Consider the following 16,112-nt stretch of genomic DNA (forward strand, 5'->3'; position numbering starts at 1 on the left):
TGACATTAATGGCCATAAATGATAGATAAATGGGTTTCGGCAGAACACTTTCCTTGTATTTGATGACAGCGTGTTGATGATGGTACACCTTTGGTTTCCATAACACTTCCTCCAAGTAAAATTAACAGGAGCCGATTTGCTCCAATGCCTCTGGTCTAAGTACAATAACAATGGCTGACCCCTCCCTCCTCACTCACGCTACTGGTCTACATTGTCCAGATGACAGTAAGTGATAGAAGGGTCACATTTACTCTATTTTAATAATGATAATTAAGTTAATTTATATGAGATTTTTTATGATGGTAAAGTCCAGAGACTAATGTATTTAAGAATAATTCCCACCATAATAGGTGGTGAATTTATAATCGTATGTGGTAATGATATCCCGTTTTCTATAGACGGAAAATTTCACTACAAGTTACATTTTCTATTTGTTAACTTGTTTATACAATGCAGCAATATTATCTGCCTGTATGATATCATTAAATGGCGTCGGATTTTCCGACATCCTCCCCTGGTGGTCTGAGAGGTCAGCCTACCTCCCCTGGTGGTCTGAGAGAGCTGCCCTCCTCCCCTGGTGGTCTGAGAGGTCAGCCTACCTCCCCTGCTGGTCTGAGAGAGCTGCCCTCCTCCCCTGGTGGTCTGAGAGGTCAGCCTACCTCCCCTGGTGGTCTGAGAGAGCTGCCCTCCTCCCCTGGTGGTCTGAGAGGTCGGCCTACCTTCCCTGGTGGTCTGGGAGAGCTGCCCTCCTCCCTGTTGGTCTGAGAAGTCGGCCTACCTCCCCTGGTGGTCTGAGAGAGCTGCCCTCCTCCCCTGGTGGTCTGAGAGAGCTGCCCTCCTCCCCTGGTGGTCTGAGAGGTCGGCCTACCTCCCCTGGTGGTCTGGGAGAGCTGCCCTCCTCCCCTGGTGGTCTGAGAGGTCGGCCTACCTTCCCTGGTGGTCTGGGAGAGCTGCCCTCCTCCCTGTTGGTCTGAGAAGTCGGCCTACCTCCCCTGGTGGTCTGAGAGAGCTGCCCTCCTCCCCTGGTGGTCTGAGAGAGCTGCCCTCCTCCCCTGGTGGTCTGAGAGGTCGGCCTACCTCCCCTGGTGGTCTGAGAGAACTGCCCTCCTCCCCTGGTGGTCTGAGAGGTCAGCCTACCTCCCCTGGTGGTCTGAGAGAGCTGCCCTCCTCCCCTGGTGGTCTGAGAGGTCGGCCTACCTCCCCTGGTGGTCTGAGAGAGCTGCCCTCCTCCCCTGGTGGTCTGAGAGAGCTGCCCTCCTCCCCTGGTGGTCTGAGAGGTCAGCCTACCTCCCCTGGTGGTCTGAGAGAGCTGCCCTCCTCCCCTGGTGGTCTGAGAGGTCAGCCTACCTCCCCTGGTGGTCTGAGAGAGCTGCCCTCCTCCCCTGGTGGTCTGAGAGGTCGGCCTACCTCCCCTGGTGGTCTGAGAGAGCTGCCCTCCTCCCCTGATGGTCTGAGAGGTCGGCCTACCTCCCCTGGTGGTCTGAGAGGTCGGCCTACCTCCCCTGGTGGTCTGAGAGAGCTGCCCTCCTCCCCTGGTGGTCTGAGAGGTCAGCCTACCTCCCCTGGTGGTCTGAGAGAGCTGCCCTCCTCCCCTGGTGGTCTGAGAGGTCGGCCTACCTCCCCTGGTGGTCTGAGAGAGCTGCCCTCATCCCCTGGTGGTCTGAGAGGTCAGCCTACCTCCCCTGGTGGTCTGGGAGAGCTGCCCTCCTCCCCTGGTGGTCTGAGAGGTCGGCCTACCTCCCCTGGTGGTCTGAAAGGGCTGCCCTCCTCCCCTGGTGGTCTGAGAGGTCAGCCTACCTCCCCTGGTGGTCTGAGAGAGCTGCCCTCCTCCCCTGGTGGTCTGAAAGGGCTGCCCTCCTCCTCTGGTGGTCAGAGAGGGCTGACTACCTACCCTTAAGGGAGTCCCTGTGTCATCTACTATTAAGAGAGTCCCTGTGTCATCTACCCTTAAGGGATCTCCCTTTGTCGTCTACCCTTAAGGGAGTCCTAGTGTTATCTACCCTTAAGGGAGTCCCTGTGTCATCTACCCTTAAGGGAGTTCGTGTCATCTACCCTTAAGGGAGTCCCAGTGTCATCTACCCTTAAGGGAGTCCGTGTCATCTACCCTTAGGGGAGTCCTTGTGTCATCTACCCTTAAGGGAGTCCCTGTGTCATCTACCCTTAAAAGATCCCTGTGTCATCTACCCTTAATGGAGTCCTCGTGTCATCTACCCTTAAGAGAGTCCTTGTGTCATCTACCCTTAAGAGAGTCCTTGTGTCATCTACCCTTAAGAGAGTCCTTGTGTCATCTACCCTTAAGGGAGTCCCCTGTGTCACCTACCCTTAGGGAGTCCCTGTGTCATCTACCCTTAAGGGAGTTCGTGTCATCTACCCTTAGGGAGTCCCTGTGTCATCTACCCTTAAGGGAGTCCCTGTGTCATCTACCCTTAAGGGAGTCCCTGTGTCATCTACCCTTAAGGGAGTCCCTGTGTCTTATGTCGGAAAATCCGACACCATTTAATAATATCATACAGACAGATAATATTGCTGTGTTGTATAAACAAGTTACCCATAGAAAATGTAAATTGTAGTGGAATTTCCGTCTATAGAAAACGGGATATCATTACCACATACTATTATAAATTCACCACCTATTATGGTGGGAATTATTCTTAAATACATTAGTCTTTGGACTTTACCATCATAAAAACATCTCATATAAATTAACTTAATTATCAGAATTAAAATAGAGTAAATGTGACCCTTCTATCACTTTCTGATATCTGGACAATGTAGGCCAGTGGCGTCAGTTGGGAGGGAGGGGTCAGCCATTGTTATTGTTATTAGACCAGAGGCATGGGAGAAATTCGGCTCCTGTTAATTTTACTTGAACGAAGTGTTATGGAAACCAAAGGTGTACCATCATCAACACGCTGTCAACAAATACAAGTTAAGTGTTCTGCCGAAACCCATTTATCTATCATTTATGGCCATTAATATCATTAGATAGGGTGACCCAGTTAGAGCACGAGATCGCCTCATACTAAAGGTAATTAAGCCAGGTCTTTATGGTTCCTTGTACAGTGTTTTCTCTGATATAGCTGTCATATATTAGGATTCTGGCTTTACAGCTAGCGCCCTTTTGACAGGTCAAGACGAGGAAGCATGCTTTGTGTACCAGTTACTGGGTGATGGAAGCTACCTCAAAGAGGATAATTTGGTGTCTACATCCTGGTTATACCTGGTGGACTAAGGCCTGCTGTACAAATAAGATAAGGAACCTCTTCAATGTATGTAGTCTAATACTGTAGTTTGATTGGCTGCATATATATAAATTTAATATAAACCCCCCTAATGTGTAGAGGATCGATTTGTGAGATTATGAGATTATTGCAGAAATACAGTCCACTTAACATCATACAAATTGCTATCGAAGTATATAAATTACCGTAAATATAAATTCATATAAATTAAATAAATATAAATCTCACAGGTCGGTTCCCACATCATCTACCCTTAACGGAGTCCCTGTGTCATCTACCCTTAAGGGAGTCCCTGTGTCATTTACCCTTAAGGGAGTCCCTGTGTCATCTACCCTTAAGGGAGTCCCTGTGTCATTTACCCTTAAGGGAGTCCCTGTGTCATCTACCCTTAACGGAGTCCTTGTGTCATCTACCCTTAAGGGAGCCCTTGTGTAACCTACACTTAAGGGAGTCCCTGTGTCATCTACCCTTAAGGGAGTTCTAGTGTCATCTACCCTTAAGGGAGTCCCTGTGTCATCTACCCTTAAGGGAGTTCCTGTGTAATCTACCCTTAAGGGAGTCCCTGTGTCATCTACCCTTAAGGGAGTCCTTGTGTCATCACCCTTAAGGGAGTCCTTGTGTAATCAACCCTTAAGGGAGTCCCTTTGTCATCTACCTTTAAGGGAGTCCCTGTGTCATCTACCCTTAAGTAAGTCCCTGTCTCATCTACCCTTAAGGGAGTCCCTGTGTCATCTACCCTTAACGGAGTCCCTGTGTCATCTACCCTTAAGGGAGTCCCTATGTCATCTACCTTTAAAGGAGTCCTTTGTCATCTACCCTTAAGGGAGTCCCTGTGTAATCTACCCTTAAGGGAGTCCTTGTGTCATCTACCCTTAAGGGAGTCCTTGTGTCATCTACCCTTAAGGGAGTCCTAGTGTCATCTACCCTGAAGGGAGTCCCTGTGTAATCTACCCTTATGGAGTCCTTGTGTCATCTACCCTGAAGGGAGTCCCTGTGTCATCTACCCTTGAAGGGCGTCCTTGTGTCATCTACCCTTGGGGGTCCCAGTGTCATCTACCCTTAAGGGAGTCCTTGTGTCATCTACCCTTAAGGGAGTCCCTGTGTCATCTACCCTTAAGGGAGTCCCTGTGTCATCTACCCTTAAGGGAGTCCCTGTGTCGTCTACCCTTAGGGGATTCCCTGTGTCATCTACCCTTAAGGGAGTCCCGGTGTCATCTACCCTTAAGGGAGTCCCTGTGTCATCTACCCTTCAGGGAGTCCCTGTGTCATCTACCCTTAAGGGAGTCCCTGTGTCATCTACCTTTAAGGGAGTCCCTGTGTCATCTACCCTCACCTCAACTACACTTAAATATTTCCTTCACCTTCCCTCACCTTCCCTCACCTTCCCTCACCTTCCCTCATCTTCCCTCACCTTCCCTCACCTTCCCTCACCTTCCCTCACCTTCCCTCATCTTCCCTCACCTACCCTCACCTACCCTCACCTTCCCTCATCTTCCCTCACATACCCTCACCTTCCCTAACCTTCCCTCACCTTCCCTCACCAACAGCTTCTCCTGGACTCATTATCCATTATTTTCATCCCATTAAAGTTCATTTCCTGTTTTACTTTCTTGAAATTCATGAATTTAAAACAGCACTTTACGATGACAGCCTTTCTGCTGGTCTCAGTGTAGCTGGCTGTTATGGGCGCCTCAGTGTAGCTGGCTGTTATGGGCTCCTCAGTGTAGCTGGCTGTTATGGGCTCCTCAGTGTAGCTGGCTATTATGGGCTCCTCAGTGTAGCTGGCTGTTATGGGCTCCTCAGTGTAGCTGGCTGTTATGGGCTCCTCAGTGTAGCTGGCTGTTATAGGCGCCTCAGTGTAGCTGGCTGTTATGGGCGCCTCAATGTAGCTGGCTGTTATGGGCGCCTCAGTGTAGCTGTCTGTTATGCGCGTCTCAGTGTAGCTGTCTGTTATGGGCGCCTCAGTGTAGCTGGTTGTTATGGGTGCCTCAGTGTAGCTGGCTATTATGGGCGCCTCAGTGTAGCTGACTGTTATGGGCGCCTCAGTGTAGCTGACTGTTATGGGCGCCTCAGTGTAGCTGGTTGTTATGGGTGCTTCAGTGTAGCTGGCTATTATGGGCGCCTCAGTGTAGCTGACTGTTATGGGCTCCTCAGTGTAGCTGGCTGTTATGCGCGCCTCAGTGTAGCTGTCTGTTATGGGCGCCTCAGTGTAGCTGGCTGTTATGGGCGCCTCAGTGTAGCTGTCTGTTATGGGCGCCTCAGTGTAGCTGGCTGTTATGGGCTCCTCAGTGTAGCTGACTGATATGGGCGCCTCAGTGTAGCTGGCTGTTATGGGCGCCTCAGTGTAGCTGTCTGTTATGGGCGCCTCAGTGTAGCTGGCTGTTATGCGCGTCTCAGTGTAGCTGGCTGTTATGGGCGCCTCAGTGTAGCTGGCTGTTATGGGCACCTCAGTGTAGCTGTCTGTTATGGGCGCCTCAGTGTAGCTGGCTGTTATGCGCGTCTCAGTGTAGCTGTCTGTTATGGGCGCCTCAGTGTAGCTGTCTGTTATGGGCGCCTCAGTGTAGCTGGCTATTATGGGCGCCTCAGTGTAGCTGACTGTTATGGGCGCCTCAGTGTAGCTGACTGTTATGGGCGCCTCAGTGTAGCTGGTTGTTATGGGTGCCTCAGTGTAGCTGGCTATTATGGGCGCCTCAGTGTAGCTGACTGTTATGGGCTCCTCAGTGTAGCTGGCTGTTATGGGCGCCTCAGTGTAGCTGTCTGTTATGGGCGCCCCAGTGTAGCTGGTTGTTATGGGTGCCTCAGTGTAGCTGGCTATTATGGGCGCCTCAGTGTAGCTGACTGTTATGGGCGCCTTAGTGTAGCTGGCTGTTATATGCCCTTCGGTGTAGCTGGCTGTTATGTGCGCCTCAGTGTAGCTGGCTGTTATATGCCCTTCAGTGTAGCTGGCTGTTATGGGCGCCTCAGTGTAGCTGGCTGTTATATGCCCTTCAGTGTAGCTGGCTGTTATGGGCGCCTCAGTGTAGCTAGCTGTTATAGGCGCCTTAGTGTAGCTGGCTATTATATGCCCTTCAGTGTAGCTGGCTGTTATGGGCGCCTCAGTGTAGCTGGTTGTTATGGGTGCCTCAGTGTAGCTGGCTATTATGGGCGCCTCAGTGTAGCTGACTGTTATGGGCTCCTCAGTGTAGCTGGCTGTTATGGGCGCCTCAGTGTAGCTGTCTGTTATGGGCGCCTCAGTGTAGCTGGCTGTTATGGGCGCCTCAGTGTAGCTGTCTGTTATGGGCGCCTCAGTGTAGCTGGCTGTTATGGGCTCCTCAGTGTAGCTGACTGATATGGGCGCCTCAGTGTAGCTGGCTGTTATGGGCGCCTCAGTGTAGCTGTCTGTTATGGGCGCCTCAGTGTAGCTGGCTGTTATGCGCGTCTCAGTGTAGCTGGCTGTTATGGGCGCCTCAGTGTAGCTGGCTGTTATGGGCACCTCAGTGTAGCTGTCTGTTATGGGCGCCTCAGTGTAGCTGGCTGTTATGCGCGTCTCAGTGTAGCTGTCTGTTATGGGCGCCTCAGTGTAGCTGGTTGTTATGGGTGCCTCAGTGTAGCTGGCTATTATGGGCGCCTCAGTGTAGCTGACTGTTATGGGCGCCTCAGTGTAGCTGACTGTTATGGGCGCCTCAGTGTAGCTGGTTGTTATGGGTGCCTCAGTGTAGCTGGCTATTATGGGCGCCTCAGTGTAGCTGACTGTTATGGGCTCCTCAGTGTAGCTGGCTGTTATGGGCGCCTCAGTGTAGCTGTCTGTTATGGGCGCCTCAGTGTAGCTGGTTGTTATGGGTGCCTCAGTGTAGCTGGCTATTATGGGCGCCTCAGTGTAGCTGACTGTTATGGGCGCCTTAGTGTAGCTGGCTGTTATATGCCCTTCAGTGTAGCTGGCTGTTAGGTGCGCCTCAGTGTAGCTGGCTGTTATATGCCCTTCAGTGTAGCTGGCTGTTATGGGCGCCTCAGTGTAGCTGGCTGTTATATGCCCTTCAGTGTAGCTGGCTGTTATGGGCGCCTCAGTGTAGCTAGCTGTTATAGGCGCCTTAGTGTAGCTGGCTATTATATGCCCTTCAGTGTAGCTGGCTGTTATGGGCGCCTCAGTGTAGCTGGTTGTTATGGACGCCTCAGTGTAGCTGACTGTTATGGGCTCATCAGTGTAGCTGGCTGTTATGGGCTCTTCAGTGTAGCTTACTGTTATGGGCTCTTCAGTGTAGCTGGCTGTTATGGGCTCCTCAGTGTAGCTGGCTGTTATGGGCGCCTCAGTGTAGCTGTCTGTTATGGGCGCCTCAGTGTAGCTGGTTGTTATGGGTGCCTCAGTGTAGCTGGCTATTATGGGCGCCTCAGTGTAGCTGACTGTTATGGGCGCCTTAGTGTAGCTGGCTGTTATATGCCCTTCAGTGTAGCTGGCTGTTATGGGCGCCTCAGTGTAGCTGGCTGTTATATGCCCTTCAGTGTAGCTGGCTGTTATGGGCGCCTCAGTGTAGCTGGCTGTTATAGGCGCCTTAGTGTAGCTGGCTATTATATGCCCTTCAGTGTAGCTGGCTGTTATGGGCGCCTCTGTGTAGCTGGTTGTTATGGACGCCTCAGTGTAGCTGACTGTTATGGGCTCATCAGTGTAGCTGGCTGTTATGGGCTCTTCAGTGTAGCTTACTGTTATGGGCTCTTCAGTGTAGCTGGCTGTTATGGGCTCTTCAGTGTAGCTTACTGTTATGGGCTCTTCAGTGTAGCTGGCTGTTATGGGCTCCTCAGTGTAGCTGGCTGTTATGGGCGCCTCAGTGTAGCTGTCTGTTATGGGCGCCTCAGTGTAGCTGGTTGTTATGGGTGCCTCAGTGTAGCTGGCTATTATGGGCGCCTCAGTGTAGCTGACTGTTATGGGCGCCTTAGTGTAGCTGGCTGTTATATGCCCTTCAGTGTAGCTGGCTGTTATGGGCGCCTCAGTGTAGCTGGCTGTTATATGCCCTTCAGTGTAGCTGGCTGTTATGGGCGCCTCAGTGTAGCTGGCTGTTATATGCCCTTCAGTGTAGCTGGCTGTTATGGGCGCCTCAGTGTAGCTGGCTGTTATAGGCGCCTTAGTGTAGCTGGCTATTATATGCCCTTCAGTGTAGCTGGCTGTTATGGGCGCCTCAGTGTAGCTGGTTGTTATGGACGCCTCAGTGTAGCTGACTGTTATGGGCTCATCAGTGTAGCTGGCTGTTATGGGCTCTTCAGTGTAGCTTACTGTTATGGGCTCTTCAGTGTAGCTGGCTGTTATGGGCTCTTCAGTGTAGCTGGCTGTTATGGGCTCTTCAGTGTAGCTGGCTGTTATGGGCTCTTCAGTGTAGCTTTCTGTTATGGGTTCCTCAGTGTAGCTGGCTGTTATGGGCTCTTCAGTGTAGCTGGCTGTCATGGGCTCTTCAGTGTAGCTGGTTGTTATGAGCTCTTCAGTGTAGCTGGCTGTTATGAGCTCTTCAGTGTAGCTGGTTGTTATGAGCTCTTCAGTGTAGCTGGCTGTTATGGACTCTTCAGTGTAGCTGGCTGTTACGGGATCTTCAGTGTAGCTGGCTGTTATGGGCTCTTCAGTGTAGCTGGCTGTTATGAGCTCTTCAGTGTAGCTGGCTGTTACGGGATCTTCAGTGTAGCTGGCTGTTATATGAGCTCTTCAGTGTAGCTGGCTGTTATGGACTCTTCAGTGTAGCTGGCTGTTACGGGATCTTCAGTGTAGCTGGCTGTTATGAGCTCTTCAGTGTAGCTGGCTGTTATGGACTCTTCAGTGTAGCTGGCTGTTACGGGATCTTCAGTGTAGCTGGCTGTTATGGGCTCTTCAGTGTAGCTGGCTGTTAATAGGTAAGGTCATCATCAGGAGAAAGTGCTAACCAATTTCGACAGCATAACTCTTGTGAGGATAAAGATTTAGGGTAGGACGGTGGGAAGGAATAGAGCCCAACAGCTGGAGGAGCGGACTTGAACGCCTACCTGTTCCTTTCCCCTTACATGCTCTCAAGTTCTCCCCTCGGCTGCCCTCACTATCTTTTTACCTCGCCTCTCTCTCTCCCCTCAATGGCCTGCAGTCGTCTAAACCTTCTTTCTCCCTTCCTCACCTCTCTCTACTGTCCCGGGTCTTCCCTCACTTGCCTAGTGGTACAAGTCCCACTTTGGCTGTGTTATCTCCCCTCCCCAATCCTCCCCTCGCTCCTGCACCAGCCCCATGTCTTGGTGAGATTGACTGAGGGGAACTCTAAGGGACTCAACACTTCTCAATCTTAGTTCCCCTCAATAGACAACTGGAGCCTTCACTGGAGCTCTCACTGGAGCCCTCACCAGCACCACCACTGGAGCCCTCACCAGCGCCACCACTGGAGCCCTTACCAGCCCCATCAACGACTGGAGCCCTCACCAGCCCCGTCAACCACTGGAGCCCTCACCAGTCCCACCAACCACTGGAGCCCTCACCAGCATCACCATCACTGGAGCCCTCACCAGCACCACCATCCACTGGAGCCCTCACCAGCACCACCATCACTGGAGCCCTCACCAGCACCACCATCCACTGGAGCCCTCACCAGCCCCACCATCCACTGGAGCCCTCACCAGCCCCACCACCCACTGGAGCCCTAACCAGCACCACCACCCACTGGAGCCCTCACCAGCCCCACCATCCACTGGAGCCCTCACCAGCCCCACCAGCATCTGGAGCCCTCACCAGCCCCACCAGCATCTGGAGCCCTCACCAGCACCACTAGCATCTGGAGCCCTCACCAGCCCCACCAGCATCTGGAGCCCTCACCAGCCCCACTAGCATCTGGAGCCCTCACCAGCACCACCAGCATCTGGAGCCCTCACCAGCACCACCAGCATCTGGAGCCCTCACCAGCCCCACCAGCATCTGGAGCCCTCACCAGCACCACCACCACTGGAGCCCTCACCAGCCCCACCACCACTGGAGCCCTCACCAGCACCACCAGCATCTGGAGCCCTCACCAGCCCCACCACCACTGGAGCCCTCACCAGCACCACCAGCATCTGGAGCCCTCACCAGCACCACCAGCATCTGGAGCCCTCACCAGCATCACCAGCATCTGGAGCCCTCACCAGCACCACCAGCATCTGGAGCCCTCACCAGCACCACCAGCATCTGGAGCCCTCACCAGCACCACCACCACTGGAGCCCTCACCAGCCCCACCAGCCTTCAGAGGGCCAGGAAGGGTGAATCAGGACCCGGAACTCTCCCTCACAACACAGTAAAGTCCTTAACTCTCAGTGAAGGACTTGTCACTTCGAGGATTCTCTCTCAGTCTCTCGATCTCTAACTTGGCTAAGACCTGCACTGACCTGCTCTTACTTTGACCTGCTCTTACCTTGACCTGCTCTTACCTTGACCTGCTCTTACCTTGACCTGCTCTTACCTTGTCCTGCTCTTACCTTGACCTGCTCTTACTTTGACCTGCTCTTACCTTGACCTGCTCTTACCTTGTCCTGCTCTTACTTTGACCTGCTCTTACCTTGACCTGCTCTTACCTTGTCCTGCTCTTACCTTGTACTGCTCTTACCTTGACCTGCTCTTACCTTGACCTGCTCTTACCTTGACCTGCTCTTACCTTGACCTGCTCTTACTTTGACCTGCTCTTACTTTGACCTGCTCTTACTTTGTCCTGCTCTTACCTTGACCTGCTCTTACCTTGACCTGCTCTTACCTTGACCTGCTCTTACCTTGTCCTGCTCTTACCTTGACCTGCTCTTACTTTGACCTGCTCTTACCTTGACCTGCTCTTACCTTGTCCTGCTCTTACCTTGTACTGCTCTTACCTTGTTCTGCTCTTACCTTGTTCTGCTCTTACTTTGACCTGCTCTTACCTTGACCTGCTCTTACCTTGTCCTGCTCTTACTTTGACCTGCTCTTACCTTGACCTGCTCTTACCTTGTCCTGCTCTTACCTTGTACTGCTCTTACCTTGACCTGCTCTTACCTTGACCTGCTCTTACCTTGACCTGCTCTTACCTTGTCCTGCTCTTACCTTGACCTGCTCTTACTTTGACCTGCTCTTACCTTGACCTGCTCTTACCTTGTCCTGCTCTTACTTTGACCTGCTCTTACCTTGACCTGCTCTTACCTTGTCCTGCTCTTACCTTGTACTGCTCTTACCTTGACCTGCTCTTACCTTGACCTGCTCTTACCTTGACCTGCTCTTACCTTGACCTGCTCTTACTTTGACCTGCTCTTACTTTGACCTGCTCTTACTTTGTCCTGCTCTTACCTTGACCTGCTCTTACCTTGACCTGCTCTTACCTTGACCTGCTCTTACCTTGTCCTGCTCTTACCTTGACCTGCTCTTACTTTGACCTGCTCTTACCTTGACCTGCTCTTACCTTGTCCTGCTCTTACCTTGTACTGCTCTTACCTTGTTCTGCTCTTACCTTGTTCTGCTCTTACTTTGTCCTGCTCTTACCTTGACCTGCTCTTACCTTGACCTGCTCTTACCTTGACCTGCCCTTACCTTGACCTGCTCTTACCTTGACCTGCTCTTACCTTGACCTGCTCTTACCTTGTTCTGCTCTTACCTTGTTCTGCTCTTACTTTGACCTGCTCTTACCTTGACCTGCTCTTACCTTGACCTGCTCTTACCTTGACCTGCTCTTACCCTGACCTGCTCTTACCTTGACCTGCTCTTACCTTGACCTGCTCTTACCTTGACCTGCTCTTACCTTGACCTGCTCTTTCCTTGTCCTGCTCTTTCCTTGTACTGCAAGTACCTCATGTGTGAGGTGTGAGGGTGAACACTTGTGTGTGAGGTGTGAGGGTGAACACTTATGTGTGAGGTGTGAGGGTGAACACTTGTGTGTGAAGTGTGAGGGTGAACACTTATGTGTGAGGTGTGAGGGTGAACACTTGTGTGAGGTGTGAGGGTGAACACTTGTGTGAGGTGTGAGGGTGAACACTTGTGTGAGGTGTGAGGGTGAACACTTGTGTGAGGTGTGAGGGTGAACACTTGTGTGAGGTGTGAGGGGGGAACACTTGTGTGAGGTGTGAGGGGGGAACACTTGTGTGAGGGTGAACACTTGTGTGAGGTGTGAGGGGGGAACACTTGTGTGAGGGTGAACACTTGTGTGAGGTGTGAGGGGGGAACACTTGTGTGTGAGGTGTGAGGGTGAACATTTATGTGTGAGGTGTGAAGGTGAACACTTGTGTGTGAGGTGTGAGGGTGAACACTTATGTGTGAGGTGTGAGGGTGAACACTTGTGTGAGGTGTGAGGGTGAACACTTGTGTGAGGTGTGAGGGTGAACACTTGTGTGAGGTGTGAGGGTGAACACTTGTGTGAGGTGTGAGGGGGGAACACTTGTGTGAGGGTGAACACTTGTGTGAGGTGTGAGGGGGGAACACTTGTGTGAGGGTGAACACTTGTGTGAGGTGTGAGGGGGGAACACTTGTGTGTGAGGTGTGAGGGTGAACATTTATGTGTGAGGTGTGAAGGTGAACACTTGTGTGTGAGGTGTGAGGGTGAACACTTATGTGTGAGGTGTGAGGGTGAACACTTGTGTGAGGTGTGAGGGGGGAACACTTGTGTGAGGGTGAACACTTGTGTGAGGTGTGAGGGGGGAACACTTGTGTGAGGGTGAACACTTGTGTGAGGTGTGAGGGTGAACACTTGTGTGAGGTGTGAGGGTGAACACTTGTGTGAGGTGTGAGGGTGAACACATGGGTGAGGTGTGAGGGTGAACACTTCTGTGTGAGGGTGAACACTTGTGTGAGGTGTGAGGGTGAACTCTTGTGTGAGGTGTGAGGTTTGAACACTTGTGTGTGTGAGGTGTGAGGGGTGAACACTTGTGTGTGAGGTGTGAGGATGAACACTTGTGTGTGAGGTGTGAGGGTGAACACTTGTGTGAGGTGTGATGGTGAACACTTGTGTGAGGTGTGAACACTTGTGTGTGAGGTGTTTTAACACGTGGGGGGGGGGGGATCTGAATTCTCCACCCGTATTCTGATTTAACTTCTCTTCAAACCAAGGGACCCCAGAGCTAACCGAATCCCACGCCACGTGGTCTTAAGCCGTTTTGACCGGCTAAGATTCTACAGCCTTTATGACGTGGAACCAGACCGCTAGCAAACTCTAGAATCTCCTTACGCTGCCATTACCAGACCATTAACACTGGGGAGCAATAACCAAGGTCTGGGTCTATTATGCTCTCAATAAACCCTGGGGCTTGATCCCCAGCTAGTTGACATGGGAGGGATGAATCTACGTTAAGTGTGGAAATGTTAACACTCAAAGGGATACTGAATTCTTAATCGGTGTTAGGCTCTGCGGCCCAACGAAACTCGGCCTCGTGGGAGCCACGTGTCCAGAACAATGTATAATAGAACATAAAATGGAAATTAATAAAAAGGCAATTTACTAACTTAATGATTTATTCAAAAACTAAAACAAAATCTAATTCAAAGCACTCCCTGGCTGAACACTCCCTGTCTTAAGGCATGAGAGAGAGAGAGATATATATATACAAGAGTTGTTACATTCTTGTAGAGCCACTAGTACGCGTAGCGTTTCGGGCAGGTCCTTAATCCTATGGTCCCTGGAATACGATCCCCGCCGCGAAGAATCGTTTTTTCATCCAAGTACACATTTTACTGTTGCGTTAAACAGAGGCTACAGTTAAGGAATTGCGCCCAGTAAATCCTCCCCGGCCAGGATACGAACCCATGACATAGCGCTCGCGGAACGCCAGGCGAGTGTCTTACCACTACACCACGGAGACTGTTGATGACTAACTTCCTTTACCAAACTTATAGCAACTCTACCTCGTATAGCTGACCAGCTGGTGTCGTGCTGGTTTTTGGGCGAGGTGGAGTGGTCACCTTCCCGAGTCGTTGCCTTCTCCACAATGCTCTTCCCTCGCTCTGCTCAACACAGAAGCCCAGATGGGTATCCCTACGCCTGGCTTGCTAAGTTTACTCGTAGGGTTTAAGTTGAACAACTAACCTCTGTTGTACTGAACGACCAAGATGGTTGGACTCTTTTTTTTTTTACTGAAGGTAATTACACAGGCATCTTAGGGAAGCGCTATTTCCGATTACAAAATGGCTACTTTACCTTTGAGAATTAGTGACTGTGGAAACTCTGATGACCCGTGACCTCCAGGTCGTCAGGGTCATTCCGCGCCTAGTGCTTGTCCCGGCTCGTGACGTCACTGATGGTGACTTACTCATTATCCTGACAATTTAGGATACTCTTGATACTTTAAACAGAGATACTATTGAATATGTATGAATACAATATGAATGAAGACTAATTTCTCTAAATTACTGAATTCTGTAAAATAATTCATTATACGTTACTATGAGACAAAGGCGCCAGCCCTCTTGTGGCCCTAGGCCGCTAATTCCCAGGGGATGCCCCGTATTCCCAGAGTCGGGTCACTACACGTGACCCCAACTTTCCAAACTCCCATGTCTGAGAGAGAACATACTGGATAATTCCTACAACAACCTAGTTTGTTACAACCCCCCCCCCCCCCGCACAAGCAACTTAGTAAACCTTGTTAATTTTCCTTTTAAAAGTAACGAGGTTTAGTATCCAAACCCTCAATAAACTCAAACTTATGCCGCAAACAAAAGCTAACCTAATTAAGAAAATAACAATCACTAGATTGCAGGCGATGAGTCACAATAACGTGGCTGAAGTATGTTGACCAGACCACACACTAGAAATTGAAGGGACGACGACGTTTGGGTCCGTCCTGGACCATTCTCAAGTCGATTGTGAATGGTCCAGGACGGACCGAAACGTCGTCGTCCCTTCAATTTCTAGTGTGTGGTCTGGTCAACAATCACTAGATTGTCCAGCAACATCACAATAAACATGTTCAAATTCATCAATGTCTCGGCTGTCAACTGACAGCAATCCTCCAACAACAGGAAACATACATCCTACACTTACTGACAAAGCTAAATAAAACAACCTTAATCTAACAGCAAAGACTAGCTATTAAAATTCCTTGGCTCTTCACTAGCCAGCCTCATGTGTCCCCAGGAGCCGGACACACCATGCTCAACATTAAACATAACATTATATCTACAGACTGAACTTTCAGTCATCCTGGAGCGTACCATTGAACTCTACTAAGTTCACATCCGTGTACTATCCACTCCCCAAGCAATGTCACCCTTGACATTCTAATAAAACACGCCTAGTTTTTATTACATATATCTAAAAAATAAAAAAATCTACTATAACTATATAACAGGTTTCAGGTGACTGTACAGCTAAGTGTTCGCACTCACTGTAAGAGTGTCAATGTTTTTATTGGTCCGCCTCTCCTGTGTTCAAACATTCTGAAAAAAATAGCCCATATAATTTTCCATAACCGTTTGTTCTGGGCGTAAGACAATCACACAGGAGGCGTTGATTTTAATTACTAACCAATTTATAAAGTAGAATTTTCATATATCATTATACCAGAATAATATCTATATTAAATCTGTTTTTCAACTTTTCAACATTTAAACCCAAGTGTCTTTGATTTTCTTTATACAGGAATTCAGAGCCAACTTTATCTTTTGCACCAAATGTTCATATTGAAACCAAATCATTTAGTTAGTAAATTTCCTTTTTATTAATTTCCATTTTATGTTCTATTATACATTGTTCTGGACACGTGGCTCCCACGAGGCCGAGTTTCGTTGGGCCGCAGAGCCTAACACCGATTAAGAATTCAGTATCCCTTTGAGTGTTATTATTTCCACACTTAACGTAGATTCATCCCTCCCATGTCAACTAGCTGGGGATCAAGCCCCAGGGTTTATTGAGAGCATAATCGATCCAGACCTTGGTTATTGCTCCCCAGTGTTAATGGTCTGGTAATGGCGGCGTAAG

The 16,112-nt window shown here is 50.3% G+C and overlaps 1 protein-coding gene across 1 annotated transcript in view; it reads right to left on the minus strand.

The window, feature by feature from the left end:
- Positions 1–16,112, minus strand: part of LOC123755145 (paternally-expressed gene 3 protein-like) — a 39,991-nt gene that overhangs the window by 4,614 nt on the left and 19,265 nt on the right. Inside the window, exon 3 of the mRNA XM_069332731.1 lies at positions 4,784–8,888. Coding sequence (XP_069188832.1) covers positions 4,784–8,888 — 4,105 coding nt within the window. The remainder of the gene's footprint in view (positions 1–4,783; positions 8,889–16,112) is intronic.

Source organism: Procambarus clarkii, chromosome 28 (assembly GCF_040958095.1).
Source record: "Procambarus clarkii isolate CNS0578487 chromosome 28, FALCON_Pclarkii_2.0, whole genome shotgun sequence".
NCBI classification, from domain to species: Eukaryota; Metazoa; Arthropoda; class Malacostraca; order Decapoda; family Cambaridae; genus Procambarus; species Procambarus clarkii.